Raw genomic sequence first — 22,609 nt, 5'->3', positions numbered from 1 at the left:
GCACAGCACTTTCCCCAAACTTGACAGCTCTCTATGAACTAAGGATGTCTCATTTGGCAAATGATTTAGTGCTACATTACACGCACAATTACATCAGAATCATCACAGTGCCAAAATGAGAAAAAAGCAAGTTTTCCCAGGAAAACCACTAGAAATTAGATTGTGGAAAAATGTGGGCTAGGTGTAGTCTTCACTGCATTTCAGCAAGCTCTTGTAATATTGTGAATGAAACAGCATTGGTATCAACACTTCTGCTTCCACATGACTCCATGTGCATCCATGTTTGTGTTCACATGTACATCTATACACACTTACCTACAACCAAAGCATGCTACTTTACCAACACACCAAACAATACAACTCCTTGAAGGTAAGGTCTCTTAATGTGTGAAATCTAAAATCAACCCCAGTATTGCAAGTCCTGTCAGGACTTCCTGACTTAAGAATGTCCCAAAGCACAAGAACTCTGGATCCCCAGCAGAACCCAGCATACAATTTCTTGCTTGGTTCAGACTGGTTGCTGGGATAATTGTCTTGTGTGAAATTTTGCTCTTCAGCTGAGCTCAAGCCACCCAGACTGTGGTCATGGCCATGTTAGCTGCTATGGAAAAGCCAGCAGTAAGAAAAGGACTAGTGATATAAGGACAAATATAAAATCATGACATTATATCCAGTCAAGCAAAAATCAGTAATTTCCATAGAGACAGCTATTTCAAGTCCCTCTTTTATTTTTAAAATATTTCTTCATATGTGTACATGCCACAAAAATAAAATGATGGCTCCACAGATGCAACCCGTGGGCTGGAAAGAGAAAGTCAGATCTCAAAACTCAAGTAATGCTCAAACATCCTGAAATTTCTAGGGTTTTACACCACCTAATTAGCCCAGCCAGAATCCCTTAACACAGATACCAACATCTAGTCAGTAGAGTAGGCCTAAAAAAATCCCAGTCAAAACCTATATATTTGCTCCAGGTTCTTGCTGAGCATCATAACCTCCCTCCTCTTTACTTGTACCTTCTTCTGATTTAGAATGCTACAGCTGCTGCTCCCTGGTACCCTACATCTCATTGCTAAGAGGAAGCAGCTTTCAAATACTGCCTATTTCATTATAAAAGGAAAAAAACTGCAACAAAAATCTTACAGGCACTGAACAAAGGCACATGCCTTTGTAACATACAGCACAAGTAAGGGCTCAAAATAGTGCTGTTCTGAGCCAGTCCAGGCTTCTGAATGACTCTGCCCTGAGCTAGCTTGGGTTGACCAAGGCCATGGTGGGGACCTGACTCTTAAGGCTGGCCAAACATGAGCCACTCTCCACACTGCCTACTGCCTCTGCTTCTGGAGCACAGCTGATCATCAACGTCCAAGCTGCATGGAGTTACAAAGGCTCAGCAGGGTGCAGCTGTATGGATTTGGTCCTGGGCAGGAGCAGAGCAGTCAGGTACAGAGTGTGGCTTCTGACACACAGGATGGTCAGACCCAGGCTGCCTTCTCCCGCAGCTCTGCTGGTCAAACCTTAATTGCAGGGCCTAGAAAGTCACAGCAGATTACCAGCTCATTAATAATGGAAGACAAGACACATGCAGAACTTGCAACTGGGTTCATCCCTATTTTGCGAAGTGGTTTCTTGCATGTCTTCACACTCTGGATATATAAAACCAAACACTCCAGAAAATGTCCAGAAGAGTACTTGTTTTCCACTGGGCTCGAAAACTTTCCAACTTGTTAGTGCCATATTCTACATTGTTTAGGTCTGTTGTTTCAAATTCAAATCCAAAATCCAATGAAATGTTTTACAAGAGATTACTGGAACCTGAATCTACTGCATTCTCTTATACATTCAAATCACATCCCGCTGTCAGATGGAATGAAGACAGTCCTTACCCTTAGTGCAAACACCACGTTGAACAGAATCATTGTGGGCATCTCTCTCTTTGGTGAGGGATCAGTTTTGGATACCTGAAAAATATTTTTCAATAAATCCCACAGGCTAGTGTCAACTGGATGCAGTAACAAGGGGGAAAGAAGCCTAACTCAGTCAAATAGCAAGTCTACTGAGAAAAGAGATTATACCATTCAATTTGACTTGTAAAAAATAAAAATATGATTTTTATTTTTTTCTAATTAAAGTGCCACAATTACTCTACAACACTGCCCTTTTTGAGAAGCTGTGAAGACTTAAACCAAAGCATTTTGGTCATGACCATGGAATATAGCAGTCTTAATAGGTGTCTTTACTACTGTGTTTTAGGATCCTTAGGGACCCTACCTTTCAATTCCCTATTTGGATTGAGTCATGTTACAAACTGTTGCTTTTATCAGACAAAAAAATACACTCTAGAAGTGCAGTACTAAAATATGAGGTTTGTCTTTCCCTTCCTGCAGGATTTCAAACACATCCTACAGCCCCCCCCATTCTTTCTGCAGAAGAGAACTTCAGCCCTAACACAGGTGCAGACTTTCTGGTGGGGAGGAACAGTGGAAGCCACCACATGCAAGTTGAGCTTGTGCATTCAAACAACTCTGAATCAAGCAAGTGTCACCACAAGATGGAGCACAAAAGCCGGAGGACATTTCTGTCGCCCCCAAAGTTCCCTGCTGAACACCCATCCAATCCCATGTGAAATCAGCTATAACTTATGGGGCCAAACACCCAGGCAACCTAATACTGGGTTTCTACCCAACGCACGAGCATGTGTAGCTAATGCAGCATCTGAGACAGAGCAAATGCAGGGATGCTGGCAAAAGCAGAACTGCATCCACTCTTCCTGACAGGTCCCAAGTATCAGCAACAAACTGCTCAGCAGTAAGCTCCAAAATCTAAGTGCTTTCACTCAGCAGTCTTAAAAATTAGAGAAACTAAAAGAAGCAACAAAATTTTAAGGTTTTTTTTTAAGTATAAGTGAAGTCTTGTCAAAAAGGCCATGACAGGAGGGTGGTAAAGCCAATTTACTGTGTTTATTTGTCTGGACTTACAGGTTCCAGGATGCCTCGTGAACTTTAATAGCAACTCAAAAGCATTTCCAAATGTAGGGATTGATTCTGTCCCCTCCTTAAAATCAAAGAAACTGGCACCATTAATATCAATTGGGATGCAGGCTAGATTTTGTTTCACCTCTTGTCCAGAAATAAAGAAGAAATGACTAAACTGGAAGAGAAAATGCTGAAGGAATTTGAAGAATTCAGAATGTTCCTACATAAAAGGTAGTCTGGCACACAGGATTAACTACCTGTGCTCTTGTAACTCCTGAATCTCATCTGAGTAAGAATTTGCTGAGCTGTCCTGTGGATTAATTTACTATAGGAAGAACCCTGGAGAAACCCAAACCAGATATTGTCAAGTCTCCCCAGTCACTGCCTTTGCTTTATGGGAAAGGAGCTCCATCTAGCTTCCCCCTAACTGCAAAAGGGTCCCAGATGACTCAAATGAACTAGCAGAGATGGCTGCCACATCTAGAAGTTTCTAGACACTAGAAACTTCTGGTGTGCCTACTGGGGTGGTAAGACATACCCGAAAAGATCCTAAAAGGAGAAGCAAAGTGTTTAAAGCACTTTATAACTTCATTCATTTACCCTGATGCATTTTTATTTGGACATACTGGAAATGAAGAGACATTTCATGCAAATGGGATAAAACTGACTGGGAAGTGGAGAGAATGTATAATAATATGTGCTGAAGAAATGCAATTACAAGTTTTTAACCTCATTTACAGCACATTTAGGAAGTTGTGCCTTTCAGACAAGATTAACAAACTAAAGGAATCGGATACTGTGAGACAACATACCATGCTGTTAGGGCACCAACAAGTCTTAATGGCCCTGATCCATCCCAGTTGGGTCCCTCAGGCTCATCTCTGGAGCCCCATTTAAGCTCAGCCCAGGGCCTGTAGGTATGCCTGTCTCCAGCTCCATTTCAAGGATGTGCCTTCAGCCTACGTTGTCATAGGTAGCTTGTCTCCTGGATGGACCTCTGGTTAAGAACACTGCAGTCTTGTCCTCCAGCCCTTTCTCTGGTCCTGTCTCCTTTTTGCTCCTGGCTGGGGGACCCGTATGAACCCTGCGCCTGGTTCATCATTGCCTTGACTGGGGCTGGTGATGTAGTTGCACAGCTTGGGGATGCCTGAATTCTCTCTTCCAACACAGCTTAAACATTTGAGGACTGAGTCTCAGTGACCCTACATCACATTTCTGGTAGACCTCAGAATGAGTTTCGAAAGTGGAACACGAGAATCTTTTGATGCTAGGAGCCAGCTCCTCACTTCGATTAAAGCAGTCTGGTCCTCTAAATATCAAGCAGCAGATGCCAACAAATCTGTTTCCATCTCTAATTATAGAGAGAACGATAAAATTGGCAAGCAGATTTTTTTCCTGAAAAAATGAGTGACTTAGTAAATGTGATGAAAAATGAGACCAAAGCAGTTCAGTGCGAGAGAAATCAGCATTAAATTCAGAAATTACCAAAGCCCACTTCATTCTTACAGTCCATCTTGTGACTTTGTCCACAAGAAGATTTTAGACCTCTTTCAACTTCCTGCCTATTCTAACCAAGCCTTGTAAATGATCTTCAGCACCAGTTAGAGTTAAAAGCCAAACAAGGCTAATGAGGCTTCTAGACTTCATGAAGGTTTTGGATTTTTTTAACTGCCATACTAATTAGAGGTGCTAAAAAGCTAACTTGCAATAACTAATATAATGAGAAACAGCTTTTTGAGCTGGACTGCTTAGTAGTACATCTCTTTACCCACACTACTTTTCTACAGTAACCAGAAAGGGGCCTCTGTGAATCACTGACACAGCTCGCTCAGTTTGCCACTCACCGTATGTATCTGGAAGGAGAAGACAGCTTTGTGCATCAGAAAGCAAAAACAGGATCAAAACCCAACACACACATTCTGAATTCTGTTTCCTAAGCAATGCAGTTTGTAAAGAAGGCAGGTCCCCAGAGTGGACCTCATACCATACCTGCCCCAGGGCATGCTGAAGCAATGTGGGATGGCCAACAAAGCGAACATTATCAATCTTCAGTTCAAACTTTTTTCCACACATATCTGACTTGGTAGCCAAAATTGTTGCCAGGATGACATCTGAAAACCTTGAAGAGCAGAAACAGAAGTTATTACAATTTTCAAAAAGCATACCCCCAGAATATTCCTCCAAATAGAGATATATTTAACTCATGAGGTTTTGAAGTATTGAAAGTTGTGTTTAATTGTTGTACCTGGAGCACCACCAATTATGTAAAATTAAGAACCCCTTAATTACATCTCTCAGATCATCACAATTATGAAACAGGAAGCATTCATGACAAAGGCTGCAGGGTCATGCTTATTTAATTACATGCTGAGCAAAATACATTGGAAAGATTAGATGTAGTTCGCTTAAATATAAAACCAGCTTGAGTTAGCCATTGCCTGGATTTAGCTGCAGGTTAATGAACTTACTAAGCAACTACATATTGACGCAGCCTGTCACTCAAGCACACAGATCTTCAAGCCACCCAGTACGGCAGAGGGGAATGCAAGAAAGAGCTGGTTCAATTTGAAGAAACATATAACCAACACTTGACCTTCCTTTCCCTAAGCTCATCAGTGAGTTACTCACTTACCAGATCCCAGCCTGTGGTCAACAGACCACTGGCGTCCTTCTGAGAGTTGCCTGGCCTCACCTGGGCTTTCTCATTTGATAAACCAAACTGAGATAAATTCATGACAGGGCAGGCTCTTCTCAGCACCAGCCATGGTGTTATTGGATTACTCTGGATTGGTGGTGAGAAAGAAAGCAGCTACGGGACAGGAATGCAAGTACAGGAGTCTGCCCTGTAAAAGACAGCTACTGCTGCAAAACAAGTAAGAATCCAGTGTAATAAGGAAAGAATTCTGCAACTGCTCTTTCTGACGGCCTTGCAACATTGGCCTGGTCTCTACAAACACTTGTTTTCTTTAGGGTGTTCCCGAGATGGTGGAGCTCAAATCCACAGGGAGGAGGACCTCAGCTGGCTGCTGGAGGGAACTTGTAGAATAGCAGCACTGCAAGGTTTGACATTAGCAAGTTGTTTCCTCATCTGATCTCTTGGAGGTTCCCATTTAACCAAATTAATTTCAAACCAGTTTCTGATGAGACCAGGTTTTTAGGAATAAAAATGCTTACTTAATTTTCTTAATTTACATTCTGGGACATGTATCTCTGTCAGACCATCCCCCTACACCAGGCAGGTATCCCAGATAACCTAGTATCACTCAGAGAAAAGGGCAGGCATGGGTGTGTGCTGCACTCACCTTATCTCCTAGCCACAAGTGAGCCCTCGATGCCCAGAAAAGGAATTAATGTACCATTTTTCTAGTTCATCTGAGTTATGGAGTACTACAGAAATTGAGGCAAATGCACATAGCCAGGTCTTCTGTGTGTATCCATCTGCATATGACCCAGGGTGCATTTCTTTTATGAGACCTATATATGCTGAAGATGAAAGGACAACATGGGGGCTTTACAAACTCTCAGAGCCCCAGTGTTTGTACAAACAAGTCATCCTGACCACAGCACATTGCTTACATTTGGCTATGGAAAGAGCAGCTGTGTACAAACTTCCAAATCCCTGACCACTGCTCCAAACACAGTTCAGGGCAAGCAGAGAGACAGGGAGACTAACCAGAGACTCCTGAGATCACTGAGCCTATGCTTTTCAGCCACTGCACTGAGCTGCATAACACGTGGAGTTCATGAAGAAAGGGCAAAGCATCCTCAAACAGGACCTGCACTGATGGTCTCTGGAGATCACATTCAAGATAGGGAAAAGAGTCACCATGACAGCAGTGAGTTTTCCCCCTCTTTTTTGCCCTGTTCAGCTGTGTTCATTAATAGGCTCATCACAGAGCCAGGAAGACTGTAATAGCAATGGATCCAAAACGAGCATATGTTTTGGGGCGTGAAGGCAGAAAGAGGGTAAACTAGAAATTGCCTGCTTGTCGGTAAGAAATTAGTTACTCTTCCCTCCCCAGCCTTGGCAAAGGATACCTTGGGAGCTGGAAAACTGATCATCATAATGACTTCCAGCACTGTTAAGATTTGTCTTTTACAAGAAATTACACTAGCATATCTTTTAACAGACAGATGTGATGCTGAATTAACAGTTCAGGAGTTCCCAAGGAGACTTCAGGACATCAACAACCCTCTGTCTGCCCTACCTTGTAGGTGGCTCTGTGGGGAGGAAGAGGTGAAAAGGTAGATTTCGTGAAGTCCTCAGTATCTTCTCACTAGCAGAGACTTCTCTTTCTGGGAGAGTACTGTAACTGCAGCCGGATGACATGCTCAGGATAGATAACCCTGTGATGGGTTACCCAGATGGTACCTGATGGGTACAGACACCCGGTATCACCACAGACTCTCCGAAGAGTGACCTGGACTCCAGCCCCATTCTCCTTGCCTAAATTCATTGGGTTTGCTGGTTTAAGGGTTTTCTCCCCCAGTGCTCTTCCTAACTTATACATTTCTTAGGCCTCAGGATGATAGGGAGATTGAGGGACAGCAGATGCGCTATTCCCATCATTTCAATTAATCATCTTAGAAAATGACACTTTTACTTTAAATATTTTAAGACTGATTTTCTAATCTCTGGGGTATATTAGATAACCTAAAAATACTGACTTATCAGAGCCCAAGAGTTTCTTAGAAGCAGGTTAGGTTTCACAGTTGGGCAGTAACAGTCCCTTCTCCTTTTATGAGATTACTCTGAGCATTATGATTTCCAGAGGGAAGCAAACCTCTCCTGTAAAAAGGAATTCAGCAGGCAGAAACTAAACACAAGAAACAAAAGCTTTAATTTGCCCCAAATATCCTACCACTCCTCTCATGAGCTCAATATAGCAGCAACAGCAGACAATCTCGCACTACAATACAAACCACACTACTGCAGATCGACTGCAGTCACCAGCATCTCCTCTGGAAACCCAGGTGAAACAACAATTGCTTTAGCACATGGAAAAGGAGGGGGAAAAGCACCTCAAGCACAAATTCACATTTTCCCCCAAGAATGGCTAGTAACTTTTTATATACCACAGGAATTGAAAGCAAGGTTTTTGTAAAGAATTCTTCTTTGAAGTACTTTAGAATGGGAGCTGAGTATGTAGGTGAGCATCTTTAGGTTAAGCAGGGACTACAGATGCTGTTTAATACTTCTGGGGCCCTGGGTAGAGATAAGTGGTTTTTCCTCCACGCATCCAAAAAGGGGGTACAGTGCAGTCATCCAGTTAAACATAGTAGGGCATCAAGAACAATCAACCAGCACAGCTGCTCAAAATCAGGTCTCTGAAGAGTTCTCTGTCATTACTGTGAGATTAAATAGTTTATTCACTGATCTGAACTTTTAAGTTATTGCTCATCAGACAGCAATTTGGTTTAGGGCTCCTTGTTGGAATAACTACAATGCCAAGGCTATACTTGTTGCATTCTCAGAGGACCACAACCTTTCTCAGTTCACAGAAGGGACAGTCCCACACCCATTCTGGATACCCTACAGGAAGCACAGAAATGTTAGTAGGACCTTTGTAATTATCCTGGCATAAACCTTTGGCAGTACATTTTCTACAGACATTGTGATTTAGCATGTAATTATCTCATCATTTGGTGTAAAACAGAAACCAGAAACAAAGCACAATTATAAGGATGGTGAGAAAAGAAAGCCATTCTAGACAAAGGTGATTGTTTAGAACGTTTGGTCTTACCCCGAAACCAATTGCTCATCAGTTAGAGGACATTGGTCTCTGAAATGGGAACATGGCCATAAACACAAAAAAAATACAACAAAAGAAAATAAACGAGGCAAGTACACAAAATACAAAGAAAAAAAAAGATATAATATTAAAAACTAGGATGAAGCATTAAGGGTTAAAGTCCTGTAAAGGAAATACACTATTGCAAAGAGTCAAAAGTTAATGGTAGGTGAATTCCAGGGACATACTGCAGGCTTAGATTGACAACACGGAGAAAGAGGCCAAGGCATTTTCATCTTCTCACTAATACCAGCTGCTGTAATGTAGTTCCACAATACACTGCATTTATGGAGCTGTATTTACATGATATATTTTATTTCATGCTTACCTTAAGAAAAAATAGAAGAGGTTGCAGTCTGATTTAGAGCAGATTCTAAACTTTAGTTTCTTTTCTAGACTATTACTAGCATTTTCACCAAAGGAACATCCTGTGCAGCCCCAAACGACCCATAGCTCTTCACAGTTGGTTCTAGTGCTCCCATACTCACAAGACCCATAAAAAGAGGATGCTAAACATTTATTGTTGCATGTACAGCCAGGATTCTATAAGGGGCCTTGCACACGGAGCTGCTGCTTATCCCCCCAGGGATCTAAACAATGGGTACAAGCCTGGCCAGACTCACAGCACAAGCATGAAATCATTCTCCAACTCTCTGCCTGTCTCAGGCAATAAGCAGAAACTTAGGAAGAGGAGGCTGAAAAAGTTTTCAAGGCAAACAACCTGAAAAGGCTCTTTACAAGAGGTGTACAGAGCAAGGCTCTGTTAACAACTGTACTCACTTTTGTACCAGAGAAACAAACACCTATTTTCATTTTAAGTCAAGCCCTCTTTTTTTCCCCTCAAACACCAAGGAAAAACAGGACTTGTTTCCTGAAATAAATTTCCCAAATATACTAAAAAATTAATCTGATAAAAACTTTATATTGTCCACATTAGAAAGAGGATGCAAAATGAAAACCTTAACAACTATTTAATTCAAAAGACAGCAGATTTCTACTGGTCATGTTGAAAAGCGAACCTAGAGCAATCCTAAATGACAAACTATACAAAGAGAGTGATATTACAGGAAGGGTGTTTAAAGGCATGGATGGACGAATGGAAAAGCACGGGCTTACAGAAAGGAAGCCTTTCAGAACACATACAAGGAAGAACACTGGAGTCCAGTGAAAGAGGGACAGAGGATACAGAAATGTTATCACAGGAGAACTACTGTTTGTTAGAAAGAGACATTCAACTCCTTGTTTGTCAGTAACTTGGGATTTGTTGTAACAGAAGCGTTTGGCCAATTAATGACATCAATGCTGACGCACTTGCTAAACCTCTTTTGGTTAGTCAGTTAGGCTACTAAAAAATGCCAAGTCTGGTCTAACATATGTTGCTATACGTGCATCCTCATTAGAATTTTTGCTTGCTGACTATACCACTTTCAGAAAAACTACAAAACCACTTCAAATCAATTCAACAAGGATGCTGGGGATGGACTGTTCATCAGAGACTGTAGTGACAGAACAAGGGGTAACGGGTTAAAACTTAAACAGGGGAAGTTTAGATTGGATCTAAGGAAGAAATTCTTTACTGAGAGGGTGGTGAGGCACTGGAATGGGTTGCCCAGGGAGGTTGTGAGTGCTCCATCCTTGGCGGTGTTCAAGGCCAGGTTGGATGAGGCCTTGGGTGACATGGTTTAGTGTGGTGTGTCCCTGCCCATGGCAGGGGGGTTGGAACTAGATGATCTTAAGGTCCTTTCCAACCCTAACTATTCTATGATTCTATGATTATCTCATGGCTTCTAAAGGGTATTTGCCTCACTGTTTTTTGGGAGGAGGAAGGAGACATGCAGTCAACTCCATGAACTGTGAGGGCTATGTATTACTGGTAAAGCACTCAAAAACTGAAGGATGTTTCTGAAGACAGCAAATGATTAAAGGCTGAGAAGAAGCCAACAGAGACAACTGACAGGCAATTTGTTTTGACAGTGACAGATTCTTCTGAATACCCTTTTGTTGCACAGCCACCACCAACACACCTCAACCACTTCTGCTGCTTGACTTCCTTTTAAAGGGAGAAAAATCTATATCCTGAAGACTCAAACTCACAGCTCTGTTAAGTAGAAATTAATACAAGCACACACTGGTAACCTAGAGGTAGGATTGTCATGAATAGGCTGCAGCTGTCTATAAAAACCAAAAAGCTTAACAATGACCAGGAAATTTGAGTCTAAAGACTAAAAGAAATCCAATTATGCATATCATTATGCTATACCAAAATGGAGTTAAGGCACCCAAACTGATCTAATTTTGTTCTTTCTGAGGCCATAAAGGAATACATACACCTCAACAGCTCCAGGAAAGGGCAGCTCAAAAGTAATCGATCTGGGTTCCAATAGCATAGGGAAAAAGCCATAGTGAACCTTACTTTTAGGCTACAATCAGTGCTAAATTGCTAGTAAATTAAAGGCAGCCATCCAGTATAAAAGAGGATGTATTCATCCCTCATAAAAACTATTGCAGCAATAAAGTAAAGCTGAATCAACCTTTGCAATGGAACATGAAAACACAGGAAAATCCAACCCCTCAACATTATCAAACTTGCCATACACCATCAACCCCACCTAGAAGTCTGCCCCCTCCAAAGCCTCAATTTGTGCCATCAAAACCATCCACAGATGCTACTGTGATTCAGTGATTAAAAGGAATCTTTTTGCCACCTCTTCCTTGAAGAAGCCTTCCAGAAATAATATGAACGATTTGATAAATTACTTTCATCAAGGGCAACTCCAATCTGAAAAATCACCACCGGCAGAAAACAGACTGGACTTCATGCTGGTGAAATCTCTCAGTTCATACTGAACCGAGTGCTTCAGGAAGAGAACCACTGCACCACTGCACTGTGGAAGAACAAACTCACAGAGACAGAGCTGCCACTGGGGCAATGGCTCTCACTAAACCAGTCACTATTCCTGGTCTCAATGGGAAACCACAGAACACATTCCAACCAGGAGTGCCCAGGAGTGAAGATTCAGAACACTGGTGAGGGAAAAAAACCCCACGGGCTCAATGACAATACTGGTTTTACAGTATATGAAAAGTAAACTCCTTCTGTTCCTAGTTTACAAATCATATGCATCGCACAATCTCCAAGACATCTGCACTTTTCTGCCTCCACTCTCCCTTTAAAATCTCTCCTACTCCAAAGTATCAACTTCTGTTACTCCTAAACCAGTCTGATACAAATCAAAAATCTGAGCAATCTGCTGTACACACTTCTGAAAATCCCTTTTTGCTTTGTGCTGGAAGAAGAGCCTGTGTACCTAAACCATAAGTTTTAGGCTACAATCAGAATTAGGTAACAGTTAAGGTACAAACAGAAGTTTTAGGTACACAGGCCCTTCTTCCAGCGCAAAAGTCCAGGGAAAGATATTACCTCTGCCAACAAACCTCCTCTTGTCTAATATAAATTAACAGCAGCAGCATATAAACAGTGGTTTCTTCCACAAGCTGCTGTCACTGAAGAGAAGGATACATTTAACTCCTACATCAGTTGTATGGGATGCAGCATACTTACAACACTGATTACACTGGTATTGGGAAAAAGCTTTTCAATAAAGAAACCCAGTTTGAATTTCTGAATGCAGATGCCCAGCCATGTAAGCAGCACAAGTAGTGTGCTGGACCTCAGTATCTGGCCTCTAACAGAACCAGCATTTTCAGAGCAACATAAATGCTCCTTTTCTTCTACTTCCCCTTCATCTGCATGGCAGCCATAGACAGATCCATGGGAGATAATTTAAGGTACTTCCTACTAATAGACTGGTGTTGGCAAACAGCTCAATTTCATCTAAGAAGATGTGAGGCTTATAAACACTGACCTTAGTAAGAGTAAGCATGAATTTGTATGTATTGCTATATACGAAACTGTGCAAGTGACAACTTCTGTTTTCCGAATACCATCACCGCAGAGGGGATTTCTGTCTTAGTATGTTTCATTCAGCACTTCAGAACTGTAATACTTGCGTTTAGTGAACTCAGTTGAGAGATCCCTTTTACACACTAAAAGCTTAACAAATACCTGATCAGGAGATTAAACACTAACTTTCAAGTCCAGAGTTCCGGACACCACTACAATGAAATAATCTAAATCTTTTCTTAACGTGGGTTATATGCCAGCACATTCAATCTACTTAAAACCAGTTTCAGGAAAATACTAGCAGTTTTCTCATCTAACCATAATTTGAAATCATAAAAGCTTTTCCTAAATCACTATAGTAGCCACATACTGCATCACACTAATTCAGCACCACGGGCAACGTTCAGCCATCACAGCTCCACATTAAGAGCTTCTTCCAACCTGTGGAAATGGCAGAGGCAACAAGAATCAGAATTAGACAGAAGCTGGTTCTGCTCCAACACCATCTTAATCTACGTAAGGAAACACTAGAGCCAGGGTTTTGAACAGCAACCAACAAAATCCCTGAGATAACCAGCACTGCACTGAGCCCTCCTAATGTGCACACTAGCTGCTGTCCATAGCATATAGCACAATGCCATTCACCAATTCCCAAACTTACAAAACCAGGGCTTGCTCCCATTGGAGTTGTACCCTGTACCGAACTGCACTCACCGGAGACACAACAGAAGGCAATATCTGAAGGTTTCAAAGATGCCAGAAGAGGCAAGAGGTACAGGTTACTACCTCAATCAAAATGCTTTTTCATAATATCCCAGTCCTGGAAAAACATATGAATTGATGAAGTTTACTGTCATGGGTGGTTTTAATTTCAGCTAAGCCATTCTCTGTCATAGAGTTAAGAACACGTCTACATGTTGTGAGGTTGGAATCTAAATTTCTTGGGGGGACACAAGTGATGAATACTCCTTTTTCACTGTTATAAGAGAGCACAGAGGAACTGGCCCATTTTATTAATATTGGGGATTTAAACATATATCACAAAAAAAAAATATCTGCAACTGAACTATGGGCCAACAGACAAAAAAAACCTTTTTATTTCCCGGATTTGTGTCATATCCGATAGTGACAAATTTAGAACCATGCAGCAGATCTCAGATTTTCTACAGAAACTAATTACAGAGTCCATTTGTATGTACATGCATGCTGGACACTGCCTATTTTCCATGTGTTTGTTACCCACGGATTTCCTGCAATGGAAAAACTCTTTAAGTCTCACTTTTCTTTTGAGCTACTATTTTACTCCATAGACACAAAAGCAGCTACATCTGGGGAAACCAAATTTTTCATTAGTGCACAGCAACTCCATACGACAACTACATGAGCTAGGAAAGAATTCAAGGCGACTGAATCCAGTGAAGAGGTATGCAGGTAAAGAAAAGTGGAATTTTGCCAAAGGATTAATACTCCTAGTTCTGAAAAAGTAACGTTGCCTTTCTAGTGGGCATGAAATACCCGACCTATATCTTTCCCAGAAAACAACAGATTCAGTAGCATTTCCTCGTGAGACATTCCTCATTACTAAGTACTCATTTGCCCATACTTTGCATTAAAGCATTTTCTGCCCGGCTGTTGTCTATACAGTCTGAGAAAATTTGCCTACTGAATCAGGAGGCAACAGAGCCAGGGTCCATGTCTCCTCTGCTTCAAAATCTTGGGCAAGGAGAAATGTTTCCCCCTACCTGGAGTCCCCATCGGGATCTTCTGTGGTGTCACCAGAGCCATTCACAGCATATCGACTCCTCGGTTTATCTGAAGCAAAGAACAGACAACTTTTTCTTGGAACAATTTCCTTAAAGTGTGTGTTAAGAAAATACCCATCTGTGCTCTTTTAAAACTATTGACAAGGCAGATCTAAAAAAAGTAGTACTAAAAGCAGAAAGCCCCTTCATTTTTAGGCAGAAGTACCTGATCTTGTTTTTTCTGTTCTCATTCAGAAACACATAAAACAACAGGAGAAAGAGGCTTTCATCTTCAGGGGATAAAGAGGAGAAAATTAACATTCACAGAAACAACTTTTCTCTCAAGTGCCAGGTAACCCTTCGCAGTTTTAGAGAGAGTGGAAAACAGAATTTTGACTGATGCACTTCCCTCATTACTGCTCAGGTTTCATGACCATAATGCTTCAGAAGCCCCTCCTGCAGTCACAGGTATCAAAACCGTTTACCAACAAAAAGCAGAAGTGGGGTGGGAGGGAAGCAGCCAGCCAAAAGAGAAAGACATCATGGCAGATTTTACCTATAAAAACAAATAATGGTTTAAAGACGATTCTCTCCTGGTAGAAAGTGATTCACAATCTAGACGGGTGCCAAACCTCTCATGATATATGTCAGTTAGCAAGCGACCAGAGTCTAAGAGCTTCATCACTTCCACACCTTTAGGCCACACACCAAGACCCTCACTTCTCCCCCTGCCTCCACCTTGCCTTACAGCTCCAGCTCATCCAGGAAAACAACCACCAAGCACTGGTTCCGTAACACCCAGCACTAACGTGGTTCAATTAAAGTGGAGGGTGAGGTGTGTGCTTGTGGGGGTGCCAGGGCACCTGGGGGGTATGAGGCATGGAGGTGTTAGGGTGCTTGTGAGGGGAGTGCGAGGGGTGTGTGGAGGGTACCTGGAGTGTGTGTGGGGTGAGAGGGGCGTGTGGAGGCTGTGAGGAGTGTGTGAGAGGTGTGTGTGGGACAGTGTGCGGGGTGTGAGGTTTACCAGCCCCGTAGTGCTGCGGGGGGGTGCAGGCCCCCACGGGCTGCAGCGGGCCCCCGGCGGAGTCTCCCGCACTCCCCGGGCCGGGCCGGGCCGGGCTGGAACCCGGGAGTAGCGCACTTACTGGCCTGTGCGGCGGGGTGCTCGGCGCCGCGCTGGAAGGGGAAGCGGAAGAGCAGCTTGTTGCCGCGGCTGCCCGAGCTCACCAGGATAACGCTGATGGGGCTGGTGCTCTCGCCCATGCCGGCGCACCGCGGTACGGTACGGTACGGTACAGTGCAGTACAGTACAGCACGCCTCGGCGCTGCCCGGCCCGCAGGAAGGCCGCCCGGCACTGCTGGCTTCCGCTTCCGCTGCTACCAGCGCCCGGGCCGCGGCGACCGGCTGCAGGCAGGCGGAGCGGGGACGGAGCAGTGGGGCTTCCCGGCTGCGGGCTGAGCTGCGGCGTCTCACAACCTCGATCAACCCAGCGCCCCGGAGCCGCGTCCCCAGTACAGCCCAGTGCCCCCAGTTCAGCCCAGCACCTCACACACCCACCCCCTGCCCAGCACTGCCGTTTGTCAACCCAGTGTCCCCCATTCAGACTAGTAGTTCCATGGACACTGCTCCCTGTTCCACGCATTTCCAGTTTATTCCAGTGCTTCACGTGGCTACAGCCAGATCAGCCCAGTGCCCCCAGCATGGCCCAGCACCCCCAGTTCAGCATGGCGGAGCAGCCACAGCACTAGCCCCAGAGCTGCAGTGCAGGGGCTGCTTGGGGCTGCTCATTGCCATTGTCCTCTATGGGTCATTTGTAGCCTTTCAGTCATTTCAGACTTTCACATCTCCAGAGTTTTACTGAAGTCGTTGGCAAACGGCAGCGTGGGCTTGTTCCTCCCTAGCGAGTCAGCCATTGCTGGGTGCCCACAGAGGGCAGGATGCCAAAGTCAGGTCCTTGGCTCCCCATGCTCATGGAAAGGTTCACTTCATCTTGTTTCACACGTTCATTGCGTGATCTCAGGGCATTACAGCACTAATACCTTGTGGTCCCCGTAAATTTACTCCTGGCTGTAGATTAGTAAAAGTAATGTTACTTCCCCTGGCAGCTGTCTTGGTACCTTTGTCTTACTTTGTGTTTAACCGAGATCAGAAATTATCGGCAATTACAAGAGAAGATGTCCTGGGTTTTGCATGCAAATTCTTCTGTACTTGCTTGCATTATTTACACATTTGAACACTCTGAGATATCCCCACTCTGAATTTTGCTCTGCGGTTTCCCCCAGGGACACTGCACAGAGATGGTGGCTGAAGAGGGAGATGAGCACATGCAGCATGGGTGTAACCTGCAGGGCCATTCTCTGCAAGGCCAGCGATAACCCCTGAAGCAAGAGAAGATGTCACTGAGGGGGCAGAGTTGTCTAAGGGAGATTAAAGAGCAGTCGTATTATCACAGCAGAGCATTCCTCATGCACCCGCACTCTGCAGCTACGGTAAAAGTCCCCAGTGTGTCTGCTTTGAAGCATAATTTTACTTTCTTAATCAATTACAGATGTAATTGTCTTTCCAGCTGTTGGAGGCCATAGTTTAGTTAAAACAAAGTTGCAAGTTCTCTGAACACTGTCAGGAAATTAAAGAACAAAGCCAGGATTTAGATTCCACTTTTAAGATTTCTAAAACTTAAGGTGCCCCAAATTTATCAGAATTGGAGCAGATCTATGTGCCACCTTATCCACAGGAATTCCTCATGTGGGGGAGGCAGTGCCCATGGAGAATAGAGACCTGTGTGGAAAGTTATCCCTGACCTCACAGTGGTGCCGTTCAATTGGTTGCTGGATTTACAGTCAGGGCTGATGGAAATTATAATCCTAATTTTATAAGGAGCAAACAGTCCTGTTGCTCATTTCTGCCATTTAAAATGAGAAACTCTAGCAGCCTGCTTTTGGGACAGGATTAAAACAGACCTATGTTAATACTAAAAATCACCTTTGGTGACATTTCACAGCTTCATGACAAAGTTTTATCATCTGCCCAAGAGTGGACATTGTGCTATGGGTCTATGAATCATAACTCTGAGCAGCAGCAAGAAAGGAAGGCAGATCTGGTGAGATTTCCCAGAGGACAGAGCTTCAGTGTTGATCCTGTGATAGAGGAACACCAGCACCCATGTTGTCCAGCTGCTTGCATTGCTGAGGCCGGGTCTGCTGTGTCTTACTATCCTGAGGGCAGCTGGAGCACTGGGATGGAGGAGCTTGGCTGAGGTCCACGCAAGGATAGAGATGGTCACTCTCCATGTCACATCATGGGACATGGCTGAGGGTCACGTTTCTTTCACCAGGCGCATTCCTAAGGAGTTCCTGCAATTGTTCCCAGCGCAGCCCTGATCCTAGGCAAGCAATGATCTCCTTCTAGCAAACCACTGTCATCTTTTGTCTGTTCTGTCTTTTGTGACAGTGCAAGAGTATCTCCCAGAATTCATAAAGATTTCAGTGATAATGAACCCTCCACTCTAATCATCCTGCCTGCATAGACCATAATCCTGCAGTCATGAAAGATCAATGTTCAGGTTAAAGAGTGGGCAGCAAAGTAGGAAGAGTCCTGATAGTCTCTGCCTTATCCCTGGGTATATATGGGCCAGTCACTTCATTCGGGTGTTGACTGAGTAACCTCTGATTAAAAGCATTCTCACTGAGGAGAACTTGGAGCACAGCCATGCAGCAGGCAGTGTAAGAGGCAGCACTTTGGGGAAGAGACAGAAACATTGAATAAATGTATAATTAACAACATCTTTATTTTCAAAGTAATTTTTCTATGGGAAAACTGCAAATTTTTGAAATGAGTCTAGCAAGGAATGGTGAATACAGCCTTGCCTGGTGCCTCCATCCATTTAGGCTGCATAAAATGAATATTGCATTGTCCTGTGCTCTGACTGAAGGATTGCTGCCCATGCCATCAGAGGCACTTTTAATTGGAAACTGCACTGCATCTGCATAGCCAGACAGCTCTGGTTTTTCAGTGGACATGTATGGCATTTGTCAAAGGGAGGATACACAAAGAGCACTCTGATAATTTTCTTTATGGTAAAGTGATTGTGCTCCCTGGATCTGAGGTGAGTCCCCTCTTGTATCCCCTCTTAAAGTGAGGCACAGAGAGAAGTGAATTACCCAGCCACCCAGCCAGAGGACAGAGGGCTGAGGAGGCTGCTGTGGCACTGAGCACCATCTTAAACTGCAGATAAGGTGGTTGGCCTCCGCAGAGGTGATGATAATACAAGATCACCGAACCCAGCCAGACTTGCAGACTGAACAGTATCAAATGCTTTGCACCTGCCCTTTGGGAAAGCCCAAGGTTTCTCCTGCTTCGTGTGACAGATGACATGTGGAGAGGCTTCAGTTCAGAGCCCAGTGAAAAGCACAAGGGGTGGGTCAGAGCCCTTCTCCAGGTGCCACTTGCACTGGGACCCTGGGGATACCAGAGGATACAACAGCCACTGACTGACCACATCCATACTGGTTCTCTAGCACCACTGGTTCTTTCCCACCTGACTCCAAGATGCAGAGGTAGAGCCACAGCCCCAGGAGCATGAGGCCTATTTGTGGACCCAAGTATCATTAGATCCCTGGAATCCTCTTAGGATTCCTCTTATCAGGACGACTATGTCTGGGGAGTACCCTCTGTAGCAGTCAGTAGCATTGCTGTGAAACACAGACACATCTTGGCGAGAAATCTGGCTTATACATAGCAACCTTCTCTGCACAAGCATGGAAGGCTATTTAGGCAGAGAACATTATCTGACCTCTCTGACTGTACCAGCCAGCTTTCCCTGCATGGCTGCCAGCACTCAGTGGTGATGTGTACAGCTGCTGTAGTTTATCAGGGTGGCAGAGAGATTTACCTCTGCTTCATGTGCTGGCAGGATATTCATTCCCAGAGGTTCAGCAGCGACCATCTCCAGTAGAGTATTTCTTTGACACTTTGCCCACTTATCTGTGATTACAGACATGTGCTGGTCTTTCCTGTGCTTGTTTGGTCCATCACCCATCAAAAGTGCCCGTGCCCTGAAGCTACTTGCCACCTATCATGGGCCCAGGCTTTCCTGTGCATGTCCAGTATGTAGCACAGTGCATGCCAGCACTGGCTAGGGTGCTATTTTACAGTACTAGCGATAATTAAAAGGGATCACACAGCTAGAAATCAGAGGTGTGCGGTATGAGGCATAAGCTCTCTCCCTGTACCCATAGGGATCATAACTAGTGGTGCTGTTATAAGCACTATTAATTGCAGAGTGAGTCCCTAATTCTTTGCAAGAGGCTGGCCAAGTCGAGTCCTGGCAGTGCTGAAACAAATGGCAAAATATCCACTTATTCCCACAAAATCTGGCTTCACTCCCCTTCTAAACAACACTGCACATATCCCAGTCTGTCCTTACCACTATTTAGGAACCATTTCATAGGAAATATTGTGCCACATGGCACCCACATATACTGGAAGTGTATGATGTGGCACAGAAAACCTCAGGGTCTTGTGTTCACACCTGTGAAACAAGTGAGAAAATGCAGATATTTCTCCAAGCTCCTTAGCATGCTTGAAGTCCATATGCTCCTTAGCTTAAAGATGTGTTCTAGTGCTTCATCAATGGAATTTTACAGCATTATCTCTCTGTTCATGTATCAGTATGTGTTCAGACAATTTCTACAGACCACACAGCCATTATGGTAAGAAGCAAGAAACTGATAACACCAGCAAGCAAGGAGGCCAGTGCACTGACCCTTGCCGAAACAGACATGGTTTCACGGGGAGATAAGAGTCTCCCATCTTCATGGGTGGACCTCTGAAGTGACCAATGAGTGTGGACAGGCGCCAACATCCACTCTCCCCTTCCTCTTTATAACCAGGGCTGCCAGGGTGATGAGTCCAACCCCACTCTGAGCGTCCATCGCAAGGAGATCGAGCCTGCATCCTCCTGCACGATGACGCTGACTCAAGCTGAGAAGGCTGCTGTGGTCACCATCTGGGCAAAGGTGGCCAACCAAGCCGATGCCATTGGGGCAGAATCACTGGAGAGGTAAGCCCCCCCCAACTCCTCCAAAGAGGGTGCCTCTGGCTTTGCTATTAGAATGCACCTCGTGTAAAACTTGCATGAGTGAGAGCACACCGGGACTGGTGAGAGCTGGTGGATGGTATCTGTGTTGTTTGGTATGTAATTATATGGAATTATATCTGTGCTACAAAATGCTTCAAAATCTCACAGCAAACCATATTTTTCTAAGCAATTTTATAGGTTTATTTCTTATTACAGCAATTCAGAATAATTCATAGCCAGGAGCCCTGGCAAGGAATTCAAAGCCATTCATATTCAGTCCTGAAACAGGGTTATCACTGTTCAGAAATGCACTTGAAGTGGTTTATTGTACAAGTGATGTGCTTTCTCTTGCAATTTCTGGGCATTTAGAGAATAACTATCCACTAAATTCACCGGGTACTCATGTTTCATTGTTCCAGTGATAAGTAACAAACTGTTAGGAAACAAGGCAACCAGACCCCTCACATGAAGTATAGCGCAGTAATCCAAAATTCATACAAATTAAGGAAGCTGGCACAAAAGGGATAACAGCCTGGAAGTTACCCAGAAATTATGTTATTCAAAGTTATTTAAGTGTTATCTACAGCTCAATATAAAGCACTGTGATACTTCTTCCAGGATTCTGAGTACCATTCATATCAATTCTGGTTTGTTCAACTCATATTAGTTTGAAGGTCCTGCAGACTGGCTTACAATGTAATATGAGAAATGTAGTAATAATTTGTGGGCCATTATTTATTTAAACCAAACAAAAATACATTGAGTTCTAATTTCTTTTTGCATATAATTCTTCTCTAGTACATACAGATTAGCCCACTGTCTAATCTGTATGTGCTGCAGAAGAAGTTTAAGAGCAGAAAGACCTTCCTGATGCAAGCTTCAAGCTGCCAAAGCCCTATTACAACTGCTGAAGAGCACACTTCTGTAGCTGGCAGGTTTGCATTGCACTTGCTCTGAGGTTTTGCCATCTCATGCATGCCATTTCCACTGCTCAATCTCATCTTCATGTTCTCCTCCAGGCTTTTCTTCAGCTACCCCCAGACAAAAACCTACTTCCCTCACTTTGATCTCAGCCAAGGCTCACCTCAGCTTCGTGGTCATGGCTCTAAGGTCATGAGTGCCATTGGGGAGGCTGTGAAGAACATTGAGGACATTAGAGGTGCTTTGGCCAAGCTCAGTGAGCTGCATGCTTACATCCTCAGGGTGGACCCAGTGAACTTCAAGGTGAGTGAGCACACAGACTTTCAGGGATGAAAACTGCCATCACAGAATAAAAGACCATATATAATTTTGGCTAATGGCAGCTCGATCCCTGGCTTCACTGTGCAGCCTTGTCAACTCATGTTGCTGCTTGTTCTCCACCCACTTTTTAACCTGAGATTGGATCTTTTAATGAAAGGTCTGGTCTAGCTCCTATGGTTTGTGTTAGACAGACTAGAGTCTCTGTTGCCTTTGTTGTAATTTATACACATCAGTTTATATCACCTGTCTTGAACAAAGTCTTAGTAAATTCTAAACATTTCCACTTTGTTGCATTTCCCTTTGGTGAGGAAGAAAGAAAGGGACATTTGGAAGATGGAGTGGAATCAGGCAGTGCCTTTTGTCCTACACCGAAGGCAACTCTGCTTTTTTATATATAACATCAGGCAGCAGTGCTACCTGGCTGGGATACATACTTGTCATCCCAGAGCATACTGTGACCAAGACCCATTGCAGATCCCTAGACTGACATCTGTTACTGATTATGATGGATTTCCTCCTGTTTTCCCTTACAGCTCCTTTCTCACTGTATCCTGTGCTCTGTGGCTGCTCGCTATCCCAGTGACTTCACACCAGAAGTTCATGCTGCATGGGACAAGTTCCTGTCCAGTGTTTCCTCTGTTCTGACTGAGAAGTACAGATAAACGGGCTCCACAGAGGATGAGGGATGCACATCCATAGTGCACCCCTGCTGCCAGGCCCTGGGGTTTTCACCCCTTCCTATGCAGTCCTCTCAAATCCCCTATGCAGAGGCTCGGTCACCTGCAAAACCCAATAAATAATTCAAATGTGAGCTAAAGTCTCTGTGTTTTCATCTCCCTGTGTTCCACCTGCACTTGACTGTTCTGGCAGGGGT

The 22,609-nt window shown here is 43.9% G+C and overlaps 2 protein-coding genes across 19 annotated transcripts in view; one reads left to right on the top strand and one right to left on the bottom strand.

The window, feature by feature from the left end:
* Nucleotides 1-15,862, bottom strand: part of NPRL3 (NPR3 like, GATOR1 complex subunit) — an 81,838-nt gene extending 65,976 nt beyond the window's left edge. For 4 of the 13 annotated variants that reach the window (XM_080617571.1, XM_080617576.1, XM_080617573.1 and 1 more), the window contains exons 1-5: nt 15,559-15,692; nt 14,414-14,483; nt 8,720-8,758; nt 4,965-5,094; nt 1,887-1,961 (exon numbers count right to left, since the gene is read on the bottom strand). In XM_080617571.1, the coding sequence (XP_080473697.1) occupies nt 1,887-1,961; nt 4,965-5,094; nt 8,720-8,758; nt 14,414-14,483; nt 15,559-15,676 (432 nt within the window). In that variant the 5' untranslated portion in view covers nt 15,677-15,692. Of the gene's footprint in view, nt 1-1,886; nt 1,962-4,964; nt 5,095-5,607; nt 5,838-6,277; nt 6,459-7,183; nt 7,348-8,719; nt 8,759-14,413; nt 14,484-14,639; nt 14,659-14,969; nt 15,120-15,558 lie in introns of those variants that run through there. The other 9 variants (XM_080617577.1, XM_080617574.1, XM_080617578.1 and 6 more) reach the window with 8 other exon arrangements.
* On the top strand, nt 15,151-22,546 carry LOC308220935 (hemoglobin subunit pi). 6 transcript variants are annotated; one of them, XM_080617585.1, is made up of 5 exons: nt 15,586-15,695; nt 16,697-16,903; nt 20,306-20,475; nt 21,513-21,717; nt 22,269-22,546. In XM_080617585.1, exons 2-5 carry the CDS (start codon nt 16,808-16,810, stop codon nt 22,395-22,397), a joined length of 600 nt encoding a protein of 199 aa, XP_080473711.1. In that variant the 5' UTR covers nt 15,586-15,695; nt 16,697-16,807; the 3' UTR covers nt 22,398-22,546. The 6 variants fall into 6 exon arrangements, with proteins under 6 accessions (XP_080473715.1, XP_080473712.1, XP_080473716.1 ...); XM_080617589.1 differs by lacking the exons at nt 15,586-15,695; nt 16,697-16,903 and adding an exon at nt 15,151-15,248; XM_080617586.1 differs by lacking the exon at nt 16,697-16,903 and having other exon boundaries at nt 15,583-15,695.
* The last annotated feature ends 63 nt before the right edge of the window (nt 22,547-22,609 follow it).

This window comes from Psittacula echo (assembly GCF_963264785.1).
Source record: "Psittacula echo genome assembly, chromosome: 5".
In the NCBI taxonomy this organism is placed as follows: Eukaryota; Metazoa; Chordata; class Aves; order Psittaciformes; family Psittacidae; genus Psittacula; species Psittacula echo.
Note: the sequence above shows the minus strand (reverse complement) of the source record. Positions and strands in the feature narration are given on the sequence as shown.